This window comes from Mus pahari, chromosome 13 (assembly GCF_900095145.1).
Source record: "Mus pahari chromosome 13, PAHARI_EIJ_v1.1, whole genome shotgun sequence".
Lineage (NCBI taxonomy): Eukaryota > Metazoa > Chordata > Mammalia > Rodentia > Muridae > Mus > Mus pahari.
Window position 1 is genome coordinate 90,858,634 of NC_034602.1, and position 19,796 is coordinate 90,878,429.

Genomic DNA, 19,796 nt, shown 5'->3' on the forward strand with positions numbered 1-19,796 from the left:
CCTTCCTTCCTCCCTCCCTCCCTCCCTCCCTTCTCCTCCTCTCCTCCTTCTCTCTCGTTCTCTCTCCCTCCCTTCTTTCCCTTCCCCTTCCTTCCTTCTTTATTCTTTCTTTCCTTCTCTCCTTTTCTCCCCCTCTCTCCTTCTCTCTCCCCCTCTCTCCATCTCTCTCTGTCTCTGTCTCTGTCTCTGTCTCTGTCTCTGTCTCTGTCTCTCTCTCCTTAAGAACAGTGGCAACAGAACACCTTATCCTCCCTCTTTCCTTTTGTTTCTACACAGGAAAATCCATCAGCTTGAGAATGGAGGAAAACTGTGACTCCACAGAGAGCCCCCAAGGCCAAGGGCGGCAGAATGCCACCAAGTGTGGGTGGCTAAGGAAGCAAGGCGGCTTTGTCAAGACTTGGCACACCCGCTGGTTTGTACTCAAGGGGGATCAGCTTTATTATTTCAAAGATGAAGATGAAACCAAGCCCTTGGTAAGTAGGAAAAATTATCCCTGCAGACCTTAGGGACCCGCGCAGCTGATAGAGACTGAGGGGCTCAGCCTCCCCACAGTATCTGTTCACAGACGTCTTGTCTGCTTCTTCTCCACGCTTTGCTTATATTTGGACACAATGAACTAGCTGATTGAGACTCTGGGGCAAATTACAGTTGTCCAATGTTAATTTTGAAGGGACAGAATGTCTGAATCCCTCAGGCAACCTTACTTCATGAGAAAATATTAGTAGGCATCTATTATTGGGGGATAGAGCTCATAACCAAGGCAGCTTTTCTTTTCTTTTTCCCCTTAGGAATGAGTTGAAAAATCTATATTTTAAGGGAAACTGCATACATAGCCACTCTCCTCTGGGGACAGTTTCTGTGTTCTCTGTGGTTCTTTAGTAATCATTTATTTCCTTGTGTTCTTAGCCACAAGTTTCAAGTCTGTAAGAAAAAAAGAAAAAGAAAAAGAAAGAGTGCTTGAGTTTTCTCAGCCCTGGTCATTGCTTATCAACAAAGGAAAGATGCAAAGAGAGGCCTCACTACCGTGCCTTTCCTTTGCCCACATCTAGGGCACAAGAAGACATAGCATGATCTTGAAGCTACTTCCTCTTGTGTTCAAAGTTCAAAGTTCAAGGACTTAACTAGGAATTTAAATCAGAATTCAGTTTTACTGTTTTAAGTTCACAAAGCATGATAATTTCACAGGATTCTCATTCCTGTAATTCAGTGACATAAAACCACTGTAAGTTAGTGCTTTAAACCCCAGTGGTTTTATTTAAGATTGCTTCTAGCTTTTGAGTATTTACCAGAGTTACGATTTAGCTTAGTGTATAATAAAATACTTATTGTACACACACACACACACACACACACACACACACACACACACACACAAAAACACCTATTGGTACTGCTCGTATCTACACGTGTTTAGGGATGGCCACTTGAGACTGGACAGCCTCTATGGAAGTCCCAGAAGGGACCCACACCAAGTGCTTTCGTACGGCACTGTCTGTGGTGGAGATCAGTCACTAGGGGAACAAGCAGAGAACCCCTTTGCTTTCCTGGCCATTGTTGTGGTTCATAGGTTTGAGAGCTGGGTCAGAGTAGTCACTGACTTTCTTCCTTGGTGTTTTGCAGAGTGGGGCCAGGCCTATTCTCTACTACACTAATTAATTATCTCAACTCAGAATTATACTCCTATTTGAAAGAATGAAGGCTAAATGGCATTGAAAAATCTTGTGAAGGGTTTTGATTTTTAATTGAACCCATAGCCCTATGCCTACAAGTGCCCTACCACTGAGCTAAATTTCCAGGTCACTCAATCCCTCTTGCTCCCTACATTTCTCTTCTTCCTCTTCTTCTTCTTCCTCTTCCTCTTCCTCCTCCTCCTCCTCCTCCTCCTTCTTTTCTCTCTCTCTCTCTCTCTCTCTCTCTCTCTCTCTCTCTCTCTCTCTCTCACACACACACACACACACACACACACATATACATTTGAAATGCATTTCCTAAGTTGCCCATACTGACTTTGAATTTACCCTGTAACTCAGGAAGGCCTTGAACTTGTAATCCTCCTGACTGAGATTTCTAAGTAGCTGGGATTACAGACTTGTATCTCCAGGTCAAATTTACAATAGGCTTTAAAGACGTAGATGAAGAAAATCTTTGCAGATGTTGTATCTGGGAAAATTATGTATTTGTAAATCTATGCTTACCAATCAAGTGGATATTGCTAATGAGCAGCTAGACAAGAAATATAAATCCCAGAGTTCCTTGCTCCTCAGCTCAGTCTTTGCTTTCCCACTAATCCTCAATTTTTCTCTGGACTGGCCTTTTGCCAGAAATATTTCTTGGTTATTTATATTCAGTTTAATGCTTCCAACAAGATGTCCTTGTTCTTCATGCATTTTGACTCCCAGTTTTAAAGAGCATGGGCTACCATTGTAGGAGGTCCTGAGGTGGGGCCAGCTCCAGTTTATAGTATTAGATGTAACAGGTGGCTAGTCTCACCCCATAGGCAGACAGGAAGCAAAGAGTCAGACAGGACTCAGAAGTGGATGGGACCATCAAGGCCTGCCATCAACAACCTCCTTCTGTGAGGTAAGCCACACCCAAGCTCTCCACAGACTTCCAACACAACAGTGGATCATGTTTCAAGTCCTTGTATCTGTGGGAATATTATTTTGTTCTATTGTATACTATTTTAGTCAGGATTTTATGTCACCCAGCCTGACCTTGAACTTGCTGTGTCATCATGCATGATTATGACTTGGTATTCCCTTGCCTTAAATTCCCAGGTGACCACATTACAGGCATACGCCACCATTCTTAGTTTGTGGGGACATTTCACACTCTGAAAGTTGAACCTCCATGTTTGTAAGTGTGGAGAGAGGGCAAGAGATTTAGAGAGAGAGAGACGGGGTCATGTGCAAAGGATTCTGTGCTCTACGTGGAGATTGGATCTCCCTCTGGATGGTGGGAAGCAATTTTTAGACAAACCACCCAATCCTGCATCACTCTCTTAAAAAGGAATCTTGACAGCCATTTCCTAGTAGGTTGACAACCTGTTAATGACATAACTCTCCCAGTTAGGTTTATCTTCCGTCTGTGTCTTTGACGTTCATCTCTCTCAGAACTTGATGTGCATCAGATTTACTGTATCACAGTCCAGATTAGGTGGACTTAGCATCATTCTCCACACTCTTCCTCGTCTCTCGTGGCTTCCCAGATACCCAACCACCTGTCCAAGTTGGAGGACTTCAGAAGTCTCAGTACCACTTCTCCTGTGTTTCCTTCTTGAGTAGAAGGTGAATTTCCTTCAAGTTCACCATTTTCCAAGTGTGACTGACAGTGGCCTAACAGCCCTAACTATGGTTTTCTGGCAGTATGATAGAGTCTTACCTCAAAAGTAATAACTTACCTATTCAACTTAAAAATACCCAAAACTAAATACCTTTATTACATGTTCTTTTTCTAGAAGAGGACAATGAACCTTGCAATTTTAGTTCATTAGGGTGAAACTGTTGAGACCTGTTTGGTGACAAGTGAATGCTCTAATTCAGGGACAAACTTTATTCACAGACAACTGAAAACTCTGCAGTTTAGTTTGGTTGTTTCTGGGGGGTGGAAATACAGACTAGGGATCCATGCTGGTATTTATGTACTTACCATTTTATCATGCATAGGCTGGTGCTATCAGCATTTTATATAGCTGTATTCTTCCATATTTTCAGATTTATTTCCTATTTTGACTTTTAATCTTACAATAAAGTGATATTCATATATGGAGAAAAAGTTTAAAAACTATGCAAAAGATTACAAAAATATTTTCCCCTCACCATGTGCTCCTAAGCTTCGGATCAATTATTTTTTAAGGATGTTTTAAACAGATTTAAGCCAAGGTCATGAAAAAATTCACTTGTCCATCTTTCATTAATAATTATGACATAGCTAAGAGAGATGATTCAGTGGGAAAGAGCACTTGTTGCTTTTTTAAAGGGCCCAGGTTCAGTTTCTAACACCAAAACGGCAGGTCACAACCATAACTCTGTTTCCAAGGGAACCAGACATACATTTGGGACACATACATACATACATGGAGGCAAAATATTAATATACAGAAAATAAAAACACAAATATTAAAAAAAATGATAAACAGCTGAGGCTTTAGTTGTAGCTATTTGATTTGGGTATTGCTATTTCCAAAAGAGGCAATGCCATGGGTATGTTAAAGATCCTATGGGACAATCTGTCTTATTTCTTGAAATATACTATAACTTAAATAAAAGCTAAGTTTTGCCTTGGGCCATGCTGGTGAATTCCCCCAACACACTTCTATGCTAGGAGGGCAGCAGGGAGCATCGATTTTTAGAATCTAGTGTGAGACTTCTGAGAAAATGGCCAAAAGCCAGACAGGCAGCAACCCAATTAATATAGTTTAGACTTTCTACCACAGATATTGATCCACATGTGTGGGGAATGTTTTTTGCTGGGTCCAATGAAGACGACATTATATTGGATCACAATGGATTGTCCTACCTCAGAGTACAAGGCGCTGCTGAGTATTGTAACCTGAGGGCTGACCTCCAAATGTGCAGAATTGATTGCTGATTAAAGAGCAAGGCCTAATTTTATACTTAATGAAACTCGTAAGTTCATGAAATCTAGAAACCTCTCAGGCACTTGCTGTTCCCAGTTACAAGATAGGAATCCAAAGAAGCCGCAGGCACAGCTAAGTGTTTAAAGTGATGCTGCAAATGTAAGAAGCGAATTTCACTCTAAGTCTAAGCCAAGAGACTTGTGCGTGGAATCTGAGGTATCTGAGGCAGTCAGGATTTGAGAAGCAGAGTAGTGTTTCAGGCCTTCACGGGGTTTTAGGGATTCTTTGGGATTTCATAGAAGTTGTTTCTCAAGAGATAAGAAATGCGATTAATTCAAATCATTTTATTCCACAGTTCAGTAATTTCCCATTGCTTACCTTTATGCACAAAATAAGTGCAGTGTTTTTTAGGTTGGGAAAAAAGACTTTGGAGTAAAATTCTTTGTGCTGAACTTTAGGTGCATGCTGACAGATTGTGACACATTGGGAAAATGACCGGGTAGCTTGAGTTTTAGTGTGCGTGTTTGTCCACTGAGATCAGATCACCTTCCTCATGAAGTTACTATGACGAGTAAAGGACACTATTGCACACACGGCCTTAGCCCAAGGGCTGAGCGGTGGAAAAGTGGCAAGAGAATTTACATGGGTGATTTCACGATGCGCTCACACTCCATAAACCTAAAGGCAGCAGCGACTGTCCATACGGGAGTCTGATGTTGGATATCAGACAATATCCAAGCTATTCATGTTATTGATCATTTCTAAACTCAATGCAGAGGTTTCTACTGTTCCTACAGACGTTCTACAGGTAGTGTGTGTGTATGTGTGTATGTGTGTGTGTGTGTGTCTGTCTGTCTGTCTGTGTGTCTGTCTGTCTGTCTGTCTGTCTGTGTGTCTCTGTGTGTGTCTGTCTGTCTCTGAGCAAGTGAGAGAAATCTGCTTCAAGAAGCACTTTAGATGGTCGGGCTGCCAGGGCTTTTGCACTTCTTAACTTTTGCTTCCAAATTCAACATGGCATCTTTTTCCCTCAAGCAGTCCAGGAAGGGATATAAAAGGGTTGCTGCATAGCTGGATCAGAATGCGCTAGTCCCTGATTGCTCACGTACCCTTACTTAGATGCAGTGGTTCACTATGATAGTTGCTGTTGTGTTGACGTGATAAATACCACAACCAGATATAAATTAGAAAAGAAAGGGTTTCCTTCAGCCTATTGCTCCAGAAGGAGGACTGAGAATATCTATCAGCACGGAGGGCACCTGATGGGGAGCAGCCGAGGATGCTGAGCTTAGAACAGATGGTTAGGTAGAAGATTAGAGAGTGAGGGTTCCCTTCTCCCTGATAGTCTGTAAATTGTTTCTATCCACTCTAGGCAGTTGCCCAGGAAGCAGTTGACTTCAGTTGTTGTGGGTACAGGTTCTCTAATCATTCTGTGTGGATTTATAAGAGGTTTACCCAGTAGCCTCAGGCTTTAAATAAAACTATTATTTGTCTTACTTTGTCATGGTCTTCCATAAAATATCTACGCCACAGTTTGTGAGCTGTATGAAGTGTTTCAGGATGTAAACCAGTACCTAGTCTCATTAGGCTACTGATACCTCCACCACCACCACCACCACCACCCATCATCATCATCATCATTACTGCTATCCTCTCTGACACGGAGAGGAGAAGTTAGAATCCATAGTACATACTTCATTATTGTATAATGAAGAAAAATAATTTGCTGATCAGTGTATCTTAGCTTCACAAGGAGTTTCTTGGCCATGGCCGTGCTAATTTCCACGCAGTAGCTGGCTTAGTTTCATTTGTAACATGTGTTGCCAACACTGACACCCCAGCAACCCTTCCAGCAAAAGCAGCGCCCACAACGGTCCTCCTCTTATCTCTCTGCTTCAGTCATTTTGGGGCTCCATCAGAGTTGCCGAACATGGTTCTGATGGCATCCAAGAAGACTTAAGGAAGCCTCTGGCTTCCTAGTTTCCTGTAGCACAGATATATCGGCACTAATCTGGAGAGAAGCTGCAGGACTCGGATCCCTCGGTGTCTGAGCCTTTCACTTATGGCTGAAAGCTCTCACGCTCATGATAGAAGTCAGCATCCAGAGCTCAGCCATCCATGTTTTTGCTGTCTCATTCGCAGAGACTTCAGCACGTTACATGTGCTCCTGGCTGAGACAGAAGTAAGAGCAGGAAGTGTGAGGGTGGCGATTTCCTCTGAACAGTTTTATTTTGGGGGGCTGATTTCCTCCTGGCATTTCACAGCCGTTTGTAATTTCTCTTCTGTTGCCAGTTGCTCTGCCTGGCTTTAGCTTTATCCCATTGAAATCCTGCCCCCATCCATTTTCCTAAAACGATTGCTGCATGTTCCTTAACCCAGGAACTGCTAATCAATGTCAATTACATAAATTGTAAATTTGAAAGCAGTTTGTTTACTTTTTATGTACGTGGAGAAGAACTTAAGGCAGAAGTTCGTCCTCTTGTGCTTTGGATCTTGCTGTATGATACGTAGTTTACCTTGAGTCTCATCCACATCGTAGGATATATTGACTTTTGTTGCCTGAGAATGTGCTCTTGGGTCACCATAGCACACATTAGTTGGTATGTCAGGTGATGGGTCTGTTTTTATTCTTAGCTATTATGAATAATGCTTTTATGAACATTTACATACAGCTCTTTTTTGTATGTGAACATATGATTTCATTTATTTTATGAGAGGAGTTGCTGTCATATGTTAATTATGTCCAAGACTGAGGAACCATACTGGTCATTTTTAATTGTTAAATTTTAATCTAAAACTCAAGCCTCTTATTCAGTTTAAAGTTCATCTATGTCCTTTCATATACACTTCAACATATGCCTGCCTTACCAGCTTGTTGTTGATGGGATTTCTGTTTTATAGAAAGGAAGCTATTCTCTTTCTCTCTCTCTCTCTCTCTCTCTCTCTCTCTCTCTCTCTCTCTCTCTCTCTCTCTCTCTCTCATGCGTGTGTTAGAGAAAGAGTATGTGTCACAGTGCATATGTGTGTGAGTATGCATGTATGTGAGTGCGTGCTTAAAAGTGTATTCTCTGTGCATGTGTGTGTGTAAGAAAGAGTATGAGTATACATATATACATGTGTGTGAACATGTGCATGCATATATGTGAATATATGTGAGTGTTTGTGTTAGTGTGAGAGAGAGACAGAGAGAAGTAGGTAGAAGATGGAGAATGAGAGGGGGAGGAGAAGAAAGGAGAGGAAGAGGGAGGGAAAGGGGGAGGGGGAGGGGGAGGGGGAGGGGAGAAGACCATCTCTTTGGAGTCTTACAACTGGGCTTGGCAGGAGGAGGAGCATAGGATATCAGGGCCTCATGCTTCTGTGGCTCTTACATGCCTTTGTTGGATGTATGGCTAGTGACCAGCATCTCAGATGCTAAGCATGATATTGCGTCTGGTTTTCTGTTCTACCTTCTAGCTCTGATGTGGCAAGTACATCCTCCGGGTTCTGGCTTCCAGGGTGCCATGACCAATGGTCCTGCTTTTCTCATTGTTTCACTCCCTTGCTGGAATATGGTGGTGCTAGAACTTTCTGTTCCTTTCTATCCTGCACTAAGTCTCCCATCTATGTCTTAGGTACAGGGTAAACATCCTAAGCACGTGACTGACTGAGATACAAGTTACAGCTACTCCCTGGTGCTTACAGCTACTCCCCAGTGCTTACAGCTACTCCCTGGTGCTTACAGCTACTCCCTGGTGCTTACAGCTACTCCCCAGTGCTTACAGCTACTCCCCAGTGCTTACAGCTACTCCCTGGTGCTTACAGCTACTCCCTGGTGCTAATGGTACTTCCTAGCTCCCATGATCAATTCCCCGCATGTTTTGTCCTTGGTGTGTGCAGGCTGAGGCTGGCTCTGGGCAGTGGTGTGGCACTAAATTAGAGTCCTTTCTGGTATCTCTTAAACTTGTGGGACTCTCAGAACCTTGCTATTTCTGATTTTAGAGTCAAGAAAATATTTAGCATTAAGTATAATTCCTATTCAGTATTATACTCACAATGATCATGTGATCCTTTAATTTTAAAAGTTATTAGTCATAGATAAAATATGTTTGAGTCATTGATAAAATATGTTTTATCCTCCAAAATAAATGGGGGCATCATTTTCTTATGAACTAAATAACTATTGTTGGGTTGTCAAATCTATCTTATGATTAACTTGAAATAACATTCAGTTAATGGACCATGCCCATAGTTTAGGCTCCCATACAATTTTTCATTTTTGAAAATTTTAAGATACTGAATATATTGTACTTCTTATCAAATTTATTTTAGTTTTTGCTGTTTTTTTTTTCTTTCTTTTAACCCACCATTCCTTTCTGTGCCATAGTTACCGGAAGAGATCAGCAAAGTCGATCCTTTTGTAGCATATTCCTTGGCTTATCTTTAGGTACCCAGATTCTTCATTCAACAAATCCTTTGGATATGGACCCAAATACAATGGAAAGATATCCTAAAGTTTTAAGCTCAATGCAGATGAATAGATGCACACCACCCGCTTGACCAGTCATGGGGCTGGCAAGGCTAGGAACTCAAGGCTGGAGTTCTGGGCTCATGGGTCTACATGTTTGTTCAGGATGCTGTCATCCTGGCCTAGCTTGAAGTGTGCAGCACTGCTTGAATAAATCAACGTTGCCTTTAGTTAGCTGGGGTGTTTAATATTCATAGCCTTCGACAGAGCTGACAGGGAGCAACAGCACATCAGCAAGTGAGATGCTAGTGCGTTGTTCAGGCAGCCTGTCAGGACCAAGTTTCACTCTCTATTTTGAAATTTTTTCCTAGATATTGTTTTCTGATGCCATGAATTATATTTTCCCCCAGATTTGAAAGGAAATATTTTGCAAGTCACTCCTGTTTTTGTAAATGACAGTGCCGTGGGGGCCAAAGGCACACCGTTGATGTGAGAATTCATGATGTGTGTCACCTTACCTCTCTGCTCCTTTTGCATTACCTCAGTTCAGTGCAAAAATGAAGTTTCATTGGCTTCAGAGATAATTTTCACTCCCGATTTTCTTTAGGTTTTGCTCAATATTAACGCTGATCTTGTTTCCTAAAAATTAAATGATTATGATTCTTGCAGAAAGATTATTTCTCAAACCTTGTCTGTAAAACTTGCACAGTAATATCCACAGATATTTGGAAATTGGCCTCTCTGCTTTTCAGGGGAGTGAGTAATATTTTCATTTTCTACCCACATAGATTTTGTAAATATTCTCAATTAGCCAAACTTTGAATCAGCCTTGCTGAAGGCAGTTCTAGACATCAGCACAAATCCTGTCATGGTTGCTTGTCTCTACGTGTCAGCCTTAAAACCTCCCTGGTTAATTACTGTGGTTACTGTTAAAGAGGCAGGATTTATTTTAGTTTTGGTTTTCTTCTGGTTAGTTCTGCTTTTGGATATTTTAAAGGGGAATAAAACAAAACAAAACAAAACAACAAAACCAACAATGCTGCCCCCTCTGAAGTTCTTTCTATCTGAGATTTTGAGATGAGTTAGAAATCTTAGACTGGATGTTCTAGCAATTATTCAATTTCAAAGTTTAATAGGTCCAGAGGAATTACTGTAGAGACCATAGAGACCACAGCTTCATGTCATTGTCCAGAAACTTTATAACTCCATCCATCTGAATATTTATGGATCTTTGGGAATTGAACTGACACCTTTTGACACATCTGATGTGTAACCAATGAGGGAATAATTTGTAGACACTGCATTGACTGTCTTTTTAGGTTACTGTTTCTCCAGTCGACAGCTTAGTAGAAATTTCACTTTATAAGGCCCTATGTTCCATCAGAGATGTAAAGAAGGGAAAATTTGTCTTTTTTTTCTCAGTCTTTTCATTTCTATCTGAGATTGAGGATGGGTCACACGGTGCTGCACACAAAGACTTTCATTCCGAGGCATGTGCATTGATGGTATTTTAATAATATTGAAATTTGGATGTCTTTGTGGAAGTTCCAGACTTACTGCGAAACACATCAGCAATTTTTTTTTTTTTTTTGAGACAGGGTTTCTCTGTATAGCCCTGGCTGTCCTGGAACTCACTTTGTAGACCATGCTGGCCTCGAACTCAGAAATTCACCTGCCTCTTCCTCCCAAGTGCTGGGATTAAAGGTGTGTCCTGCCATGCCCAGCTCCCATCAGCAATCTTTTGGGAAGTCTCCAGCATGAAAGCAATAAGCCTTGTTACCTTAAAGTGTAGCTAACTTCAGCAATTCTTCAGTTTCAATTATATTAGAATGGCAAGTGGAATGCGTCCCATCTGTCATTGGAGGTGGCTTCTAAAGGAAGCCTCTCGTGGCAGGCTGATTCCTCCAGGAATATAATAGTGGCATTGAGTGTGAACTGTTGCTCTCTGTGCTTGTCAGGTGATCATCAATTCTCGTGATTCTTTCTATAGAAATTGATAAGATCAGGTAGAAGAGTAAAAATTAAAACAAAATAAGTCAGTCATGTAGACGTCCTCTGGAGATGCGTGGGCAGGTGAGCTGGGCTCATCTCATGCCAAGAGGCTTCCGAGTAGATGCACTTGTGAGTCTATGAAAGAGAAGCAGGGAGCCAGATATCAAGTTTGGAAAGTATGAATGCAGTTTCCTGTAAGGCCTGTTGAAGAACCCTGTTTTAAAAATAATGATCACAAATGAAAGGCGTCATACCAACTAAGCGCAGTATGTTGGCAACCCCTAATTCTTGTATGGACTGAGAGAGTTCAAGAGATGGGTTGCTGGTGTATGAAGAGTATGTTGGATCCAGCACATATACTCACAGCTAACACAAAGTTTTGGGAGTCACTGAACGAGTCTGGGGTGTCTCTGTAGCATTTGTAGTCATAGAGAATTCTTGTCTCCATTGTTCCGCCTTACGACGTCCCTGTCCGTTCATACTGACAGGAGTCTGGGTGTCATTTCTGGTTGCCTTTACAGTTCATACAGGGCTGAGGGTTTGTGGAACAAAGCATATATGACAGGTGTGTACACAGGAGAAAGATGCTAGTGGCCTGTAGCTGATGTCTGCAAATGAGTTGCTGGAGATGAAATGGACAGGGCTCATTGAGAAGTGTGTCATTGTTTTTCTTCTTAGCCTGAGACAGAGACACAATGTGAGAAGGTCTATCCCACCTCTGCCATCTACTTTTGTGAGGGCGATGGAATGGGTTTTTATGTAGGTGTAGTCCTAGAAAGGACTCTGAGAAATGTGGCCAAGACACTCTCCCAAACTGTATTTCCATTTCAGGGCTGGGATTAGAAGAAAAAGCTGGGGGACTTAAGCACAGCCGAGAGGTTAGCGCTGGGGTAGAGTCAGACATGCTCACAGAGTGGAAGGCGTTAATGCAGTTCTTCCCATGGAAGAGTTGAGGCGTGGGTGCCATTGCTCTAGGACCCTTATTCCTTTCTCATATAGACAAGGCACTGCTTTTGTGTGTGGGGGGGTTGAAGAGCTTTCTCACTGGCTACTGTTCTGGTGACAATCCCAGTAACTAAGTGTCCTGTCTAACATTGGTCTCTTTTGCCACCTTTGTGTCCGCAAGGATTACTGTCAAGAAGAAAAGATGTCACTTCTCTCCTTAGCCTTTGCATCTAATTTGCTCTTGATGCAATATGCAATAGTTGCATTGGGGATGGCTGGAATTTGGGCTTCGAGTGCAAATAAAGGAACCAAGATACTGTAGTGTAAAGCCACTCATAATCATCTTAGATAGGGAAAATTAATTGGTTACCATTTAATTAAAATTAAATGTCTACATAGGATCGTTGGTGCAAAGCCTGAACCAGGAAGTAAAGATGATCAGCCTTATAGTAAAGTTGACTGGGTGACTGAATCTTAACTATTTCTTTGGTCTCTGCCAATTGGCACTATAATTTTGTCTTAGCAGAATTCTGTTCCCTGTAGCTTAAACAGAAGGGAGCCTGAATTTCAGTTGTCCCAAATCTATTATATAATAGAAGAGTCTTTGATGTTTACTTTCACATAGAGGAGCCGCTTGATTGATAAGGCTGAGAAGTGTTTATACTTACATAACAGATAACACTAAATTGTGGTTTGGGTCAGAGTTTCCAATCTAGGTCCCCTATTGAAAGGGCTGAAGTGAGAAAGGGCCACTATCTAAGGTGCTTCTGCTTCTTCTCAAAAATGGGATGTTGCTAACTGACCTCTCAGAACTTAAAAACAAATTAAAAATTATAAAACAAACAAGCTGGTGGGTGGCACATCTTTAATCCCATTACTCTGGTCGCAGAGATACAACTTTATCTACATAGGGAGTTACAGGACCTCTAAGTCTACAGCATGGGATCCTGTCTCAAAAAAAAAAAAAAAATTAGAGGCAACAAAAACTTTATCATAAGAAAATATTTGTGTAACTATTACATAATCAAGAACTGGCTCATATTTCTGATAGTTGTAATCAATTGTCCTTAGTCACACCGGCAACACAAGTTAGTTCTTGATTTCTCTAATAGAAGAACAAAGGTTTCTTTAGAACAAAAGGTATTGCATTCCCTTAAAGAGAAGGCGAAATTGCGTCAGCACATGAGAGCCTCTAAACAAAGGTTTGCAGCACCTGGAGTGGGGTTAAGCAAGAGGGAGGGTTTGGTGTAAGTGCCCCGTGCTGGAATTGGTGATCATTATCTTAATCGCCATGGGGCAGGTCATGTGAGGGCTGAAAACTTAAATTTTATTAGGTTTTAGTTAATTAGCATAAGCTTATAAATTAGTTCCCGTTTTATAGTGACATTTATTTTATTACCATAAAATACTTTAAGTTTCCTTTTAGAGTCGGTGAGTGCTTGTTTTACCTTTCAGAAGTATACATATTGGTGAAACTTGACAAGGAGTGAGAAAGCCAAGTGGCGTTTTAACAGATGAGATACAGTTGTGCTTGTACTGACTCTCTAGGACTGGACCCATTTGCCTTCCTTATCTGTTCGTTTACAAACACTTTTTTATGCAAGTGGGTCTTGTCTAGGCATTTCCTTATTATAAAGTGTGCTATACTATTTTGTGAAGCTCTGTTGTAAGGAGAGCCATGGCCTTGCACGGAGTCAAAGCAGGTACTATAGAGACTATAGAGACTAACTAGATAAGGATGTGATGTTGGTGGGGGTGGATAGATATTCAGATAAGAACAAAAGTCAGTTTGTGTAAATAGGCCTGAAGAACGAAGAGGCTGTCATGGGAGGAACGGGAAAGCCCTCTGGGTTTAGGAACTGGCACAGCCCGGGAAACAGCCTCACTTGTGGATTAACTGTATGAGCTGGGGGTTCTCACTCAGACCTTCCTGTATCCTGGACACATCCAGTCAGCCATTCATTTAATGTGAGGCAGGCACACACACACACACACACACACACACACACACACACACACACACACACACAGGGATGATATCGCCATAGTAGTTTTCTGGTGCTTTTTAATCCTGTGCCGATGACACTTCCTGCCTACTGAATGCCGTGTACTGTTCTTTAGTGTAATGGTTTTTGTTCATTTAATTAAAGGAAAAAAAGGAAGACCATCTTCCTGGCCCTCACCCCCTCCTTCCTTCTCTGCCCTCCCCAGAGAATGGGTGTGAAATGGGTGTGGAAATCGGGAGGCTCTCCTGTGCACTGTGCCTGAACCGTGTAACCGTGCACTCGATAGCCCTTGCTGGGTTGTATGTTCTTTCCTGTCCTGTACAACTGTGACTTGATCCCAGGGGTCCTCACCTATAGCACAGTGCACTGCCTGTGCCCAGTCCGTTGCCACTGATGGGAGTGTCATGAACTCCTGTACAACAGGGATGTGTGATTCTCTGAAATGTAGAAAAGAGGTTCATTATGGTAGGGTCCCCCTCTTCCCACGATGACTCCCCTTTTACATCTGAAACAGCTTTAAATCAGTCATCAGGACATTAGACAGTTCCTAACATTCTAATGCATTTCTCTGGCTTCACGAACATCAACCTTCTCTTTTCACTGCTCAGTGTATAACCCTATCCCTGAGAAAAAAGTCCAGAGACAATGATTTCTGAGGACACTGCCCTAAAAACAGTTCTGACCCAGACCATTTCTAATTTGATGTCAACAATTATTTAAAAATAGAGGAGTATATGGAATTGTCTCTTTTAAAGGCCACTGAGATACTGTTAAGCCAAACCAGCAGCAAGATGAGGGGTCAGTGGAAGAGAGGTCCATGAAAGGAGTCACACTGTTCCTCAGAGCCATCAGTATGTAAGGAGCAGCCTGCGAGCGCCTCCTGCTTCCTCCTCACAGTGACATCTGTGGAGACTTCCTGCAGGTGACTGGTGTTGGACAGTAGATGCAGCTCTGGTCCAGCAGGGTCAGAATTCCTAGCCCCGGTATGTAAAACCTGGATGGCTTTCTCATCCTGGGTGAGACAAGGTTGAATTGGAGGATGCTAACAGTTCTAGTAGGGTGAACATTGTAGCTCTGGACTTACATACACCTTCTATCACTAATCCATGGTGTCTGTGAGCCTGCTAATACAAACACAAAAATCTGAAAATACCCAAGAAGAGGTCACAGTAGTGCTGGTAAGCTTATCAAGGGAAAAGTGTGTGTGTGTGTGTGTGTGTGTGTGTGTGTACAGCATCCGCAAGTGAGAGCCGCCATCAGTATGTAAGGAGCAGCCTGTGATCACTTGTGGATGCTGGAGGTCTTGAACAGTTGCTCTCTCTCCACTTTATGTTTTGAGATGGGAACTTTCCCTGAATTCAGGTTTGCCATTCTATCTAGATTGGCTGTCCACCAAGCTGCGGAGGTCCCACTCTCTCTGCCTCTGCTGCGCTTGCAGTGCATGCGTATGTTGTCATGCTCCCCTTTTACTTTGGGTGCTGAGGGTGGAATTCAGGTTCTCACACTTGCTCTTGGCCCACTGTGGTATCTTCTCAGCTCTCAGACAAGAACGATTATGTTTTTAATTGACTGTTTGAACAAGTTCTCTGCACCACTGAATCATAGTGCACTGTGGTATAGTGTGATGAGACGATATTTGCAAAGTCCCTAACCAGTGAGTCTGGTTCTTGTCAGTATCGTCTGTCCCGCTAGTCAGAGATATATAAACCTTTAATTTCCTTTATTTTTCAACAGCAAACTGCCCCTTGATACTTTCATTTGAGATGCCTCCTGGGATGTCCCTAGCACGTTACTTTTGGCTGGAGACTAGAGTTGGTTAGAGTGGGGGCTGTGTGTGCCTCAGGGAAGCCAGCTCAACGTATTTTCCTAGCCAGTTTTATCACAAAGAATTTCACCCCTTTACAGCAGTGGTAAAGGATAAGACGTGATTTTTGTATTTTTGTGATTTCTCCGTGGTACTCATTTGAGACATCTGTCATCAAAATATTTTAAGAAATATACAGCATATACTAACTCTGTATGTTGAACATTTTCAATATGGACTGAAAAAAGTTTTAAAAACAGAGTGAGGTTTCATTTCAGGCACCTTTCCCTCAGAACTGAAAGCACAGAAGACATGGTATTTCTCAGAGGCATTTCTGCCCCTTTCCACACCATGACATGCCTTTGCTCGCCCAGCAGGATGATATGCACTCTTCACATTAACTTAGTAATTTTTCTGTTTTAGAGTTGAAAATTTACTCCTAAATAAATTCTTGATATATAATTTCAAGACAGTGAATTGCTAGCACAGTGATACTAATGTTTAGCAAATGACTCGAGTATAAATGAGATTTTGAATTTGCTTATAATGGAAAGATTGACTTCCTCCACTCCCTCTCACCTCCCTTCCTTCTGCCTTTATTTTCTTTTCCTTCCCTTCTTCTCTCCCAACCCCATTTATTTTCTTTAAGGAGACAAGCCAAGCTCACCTGGGCTGATATTCACAGTTTAATTGCTGACTGAGTTTCAGAGCATATAGCATTTGCTTCTAAGCTTACAGTTCTGCTGAATTAGGAAATCACACTCCCCCCCCCCCTTTCCTTGTGTGGATTGGATAGTAAGACCTTGAGGAGCACGGAGGCAAGCTGTGGGGTGTGGTAGGTGTGGTGGTGGGGGGGGAGGAGGTGGGTGGGTGGGTAGGTCAGCGAGCACCCTCTCAGAGACAAAGGGGATGGGGATGGGGTGAAGAACTCTGGGAAGAGGAACCAGAAATGGGGTCACATTTGTAATGTAAATCAATACAATAATTAGTAAAAAGTGTTAATTGAATAATTTACAGATATATTATTTAATGACATTTTTCTCAATGAGCTAGTAATAAATGATCTATGAATATCAATAGTCTAAAGTTGGTAGACTACTAGTATAATCAATTCAATGTTAAAAATGTTTGGCTTGAAATTTAAAGTATGAATTTACAACCAAAGATTCTACTTTTTTTGTTGTTTGTTGTTTTGTTTATGTGAGAGAAGTCCTTTCCCTGTAACTTGGGCTAGCCTTGAATCATGAATTTCTTCTTACTTCATCCTTACTTGTGTTGTGTGAGCCTTTAAACCAAGTTCAAATGTTTCTTTTGAGCTTTGCCCTTCAGGAAGAAAATCTTACATCAATATTCTATAATGGTGTACTGGCTAATTTTATGTCAACTTGACACAGCTGGAGTTATCACAGAGAAAGGAGCTTCAGTTGGGGAGATGCCTCCATGAGATCCAACTGCAGGGCATTCTCTCAATTAGTGACCAAGGGGTGAGGGCCCCTTGTGGGTGGGACCATCTCTGGGCTGGTAGTCTTGGGTTCTATAAGAGAGCAGGCTGAGCAAGCCAGGGGAGGCAAGCCAGTAAAGAACATCCCTCCATGGCTTCTGCATCAGCTCCTGCTTCCTGACCTGCTTGAGTTCCAGTCCTGCATCCTTTGGTGATCAACAGCAGTGTGGAAATGTAAGCCAAATAAACCCTTTCCTCCCCAAACTGCTTCTTGGTCATGATGTTTGTGCAGGAATAGAAACCCTGAGTAAGACAAATGGAGTATCGAAATAAAATATTTTCCTCAAGAGTTTGGGATGTGGAAGAGTTGGAGGGTGGATCAGGAGGGGAATAAAATCTGGAGTGCTAAATAAAGAAATAAATAAACATGACAGGCTATGGGAAAGTATAAAAGCACAGGGGCCTGGAGTAAGGTCAACACTGAGACACAGCACAGAGGCTGCAGGGGTCGTCATCTCACAAACAGATGTAAGATGTGGATTGTGTGAATAATAAAAACCTCATTATCTTACCAAGGGGGTCTAAGAATGAGTGCTAAAGGTAGGAGTTACAGAGTGAGTCTCAATCTGATTGGCCGTGTTAAAATAATTGGCCTACTTTCAGGCATTACCTGGTATTGATACTCTGACTGGTTGACAGTAGAGGAAGTGTCTTAGACTCAACTGTCAGAGCAGACTCCCCCATTCTCGGTGTCAGTGCCTTGCGTGGAGGAGGCTATTCCCACCGGGGAGCCAATGGTGCTTTTCTTTGAGTCAAGAGTTGCCATCACCATCACATGGTTGCTTGGGTTTGCTTCTAGTGAGCTTGCAGAGCTTACAGCTGGAACGGAGCACAGCAAGCACAAACCAAGCTGTGACTGGAGACGCACATGGCTGTCTTGGAAACTGTGACACTTTGTCATAAGTCCAGAGTCATCTCAAGGCCTCCAACTGTTCTGCGTCCTGTGGTCTTTTGTGCTTTGGGTTGGAGTCAGGGCTGAACTGAAGGTCGCGCAAGACTTGGCGAGTGGGTAGCAAGGTGGCTCACAGCAGAAGCTTTGTATGGAACAGCCGAGGTGAGCATAGCAGCCCGTCTTCCCTCTGTGCTCACAGAAGACATTTTTGTCCCAGTGACGTTTGGGTAATTACTGGATGTAGAAAGAAGTGAGAAAAGAGAGAGAGCGTGCACCCTTTCAGGGGTCCAGGCGATTCTCTTCTGCATGGCTGGAGATGCCTGTGGTTAAGTATGGATTGCTGCCTCTTCCCCCCACCCCCTTACCCCGCTCTGACGTGCCTCTCAGATGTAAGACCAGCCTCTCTAAAGCAGAAGGAGGGAGTGAAATCCTGAGGTCCCCACCACATCCAAACAGAATGAAATAGAGACACTAGAGAGTTCAGTGTACTATAATGTGTCTCGTCTAGGTACTCTGGGAGTTGGCACACAAGCTCCTGGGGGCTTCCCCTGGGTCTGTCCCTGGTCTTTCTTGCCTTAAGATAGCACATGCCGCTACCATGCCCATGTGTGTGTTCTGGGTTTCTGCACTCAGGTGCTCGTGCCTGTGTGGCAAGTATGTTTGCCCTCTGAGTCATCTTCCCGGTCCTCTATTTCTTGATATTTGAAGTTAGATCATTTTTAAAGCAAAACAACCAAAACGTATATAAGGCCACAATTTGTAGAAATGATTGTGTACATTAAAGAGGCAGTGGCTAGTAGATCTAGGCTGTGCATAGCTACCTTCTGTAACAGCAGCCTGCTGATGTTTTTAAAACTAGATTTTCACCTTCTATTATTCCCTTTGCATATATTTTTCTGTGTTACTCTTAAAACTAAATTACAGCTTGGAGATCATGCATCAGAAATATTTAACCAGTGTTAATATGTTAGGTGTGGTTGGTATGAATTGGTCAGCAGACACATAAATGCTAAATTTATTGATTTTCCTTTTCAATTAAAAATAACCATACAGATTCTCTTCTTTTCTAGTAAATGCTTTCTGCTGTGGCTAAATGCTTGTGCTAACTGCTTATTTAGGGTTCCTACCTAACTTGAGAATAGCAACCCTTCTTAGAAGAGAGCAGAGTGCCCAGAGCAAGCTGAGTGGGAAGTTGGGGGCTGGGGACAGGACAAGTGGTACGTTGCAAAGAAAACGGTTTGCATCTCCCAGCCCTGTCTGGTTCCCAGGATCTTTTTATCATCAGGATACATGATATAACTTATCTTAAAGATTTTTTTTATCTTTAAAATATGAGCTATAAGAAAGACATTATAAAGTCGGGGCTCATGGTGCACACCAGTAATCGCAGCACTCGGGAGACAGAGACAAGCAGGTCTTTGTGATGTCGAGGCTAGACTAGTCTACGTAAGGAGTTCTAGGACAGCCATACACAGCTGGTAGAGAGATCCTATCTCAAAGAACCAAAACAAATAAATAGATAGATATTTATAAAGAAAGAATGAAGAAATACTTTATGTCTTAGTCAGGGAAGCCATGGAGGGATGTTCTTTACTGGCTTGCCTCCCCTGGCTTGCTCAGCCTGCTCTCTTATAGA

At 42.3% G+C, this 19,796-nt stretch overlaps 1 protein-coding gene across 1 annotated transcript in view; it reads left to right on the forward strand.

Moving 5' to 3' along the window:
* Window positions 1-19,796, forward strand: part of Arhgap24 (Rho GTPase activating protein 24) — a 397,141-nt gene that overhangs the window by 76,836 nt on the left and 300,509 nt on the right. Inside the window, exon 2 of the mRNA XM_021210457.1 lies at window positions 277-473. Coding sequence (XP_021066116.1) covers window positions 297-473 — 177 coding nt within the window. The 5' untranslated portion in view covers window positions 277-296. The remainder of the gene's footprint in view (window positions 1-276; window positions 474-19,796) is intronic.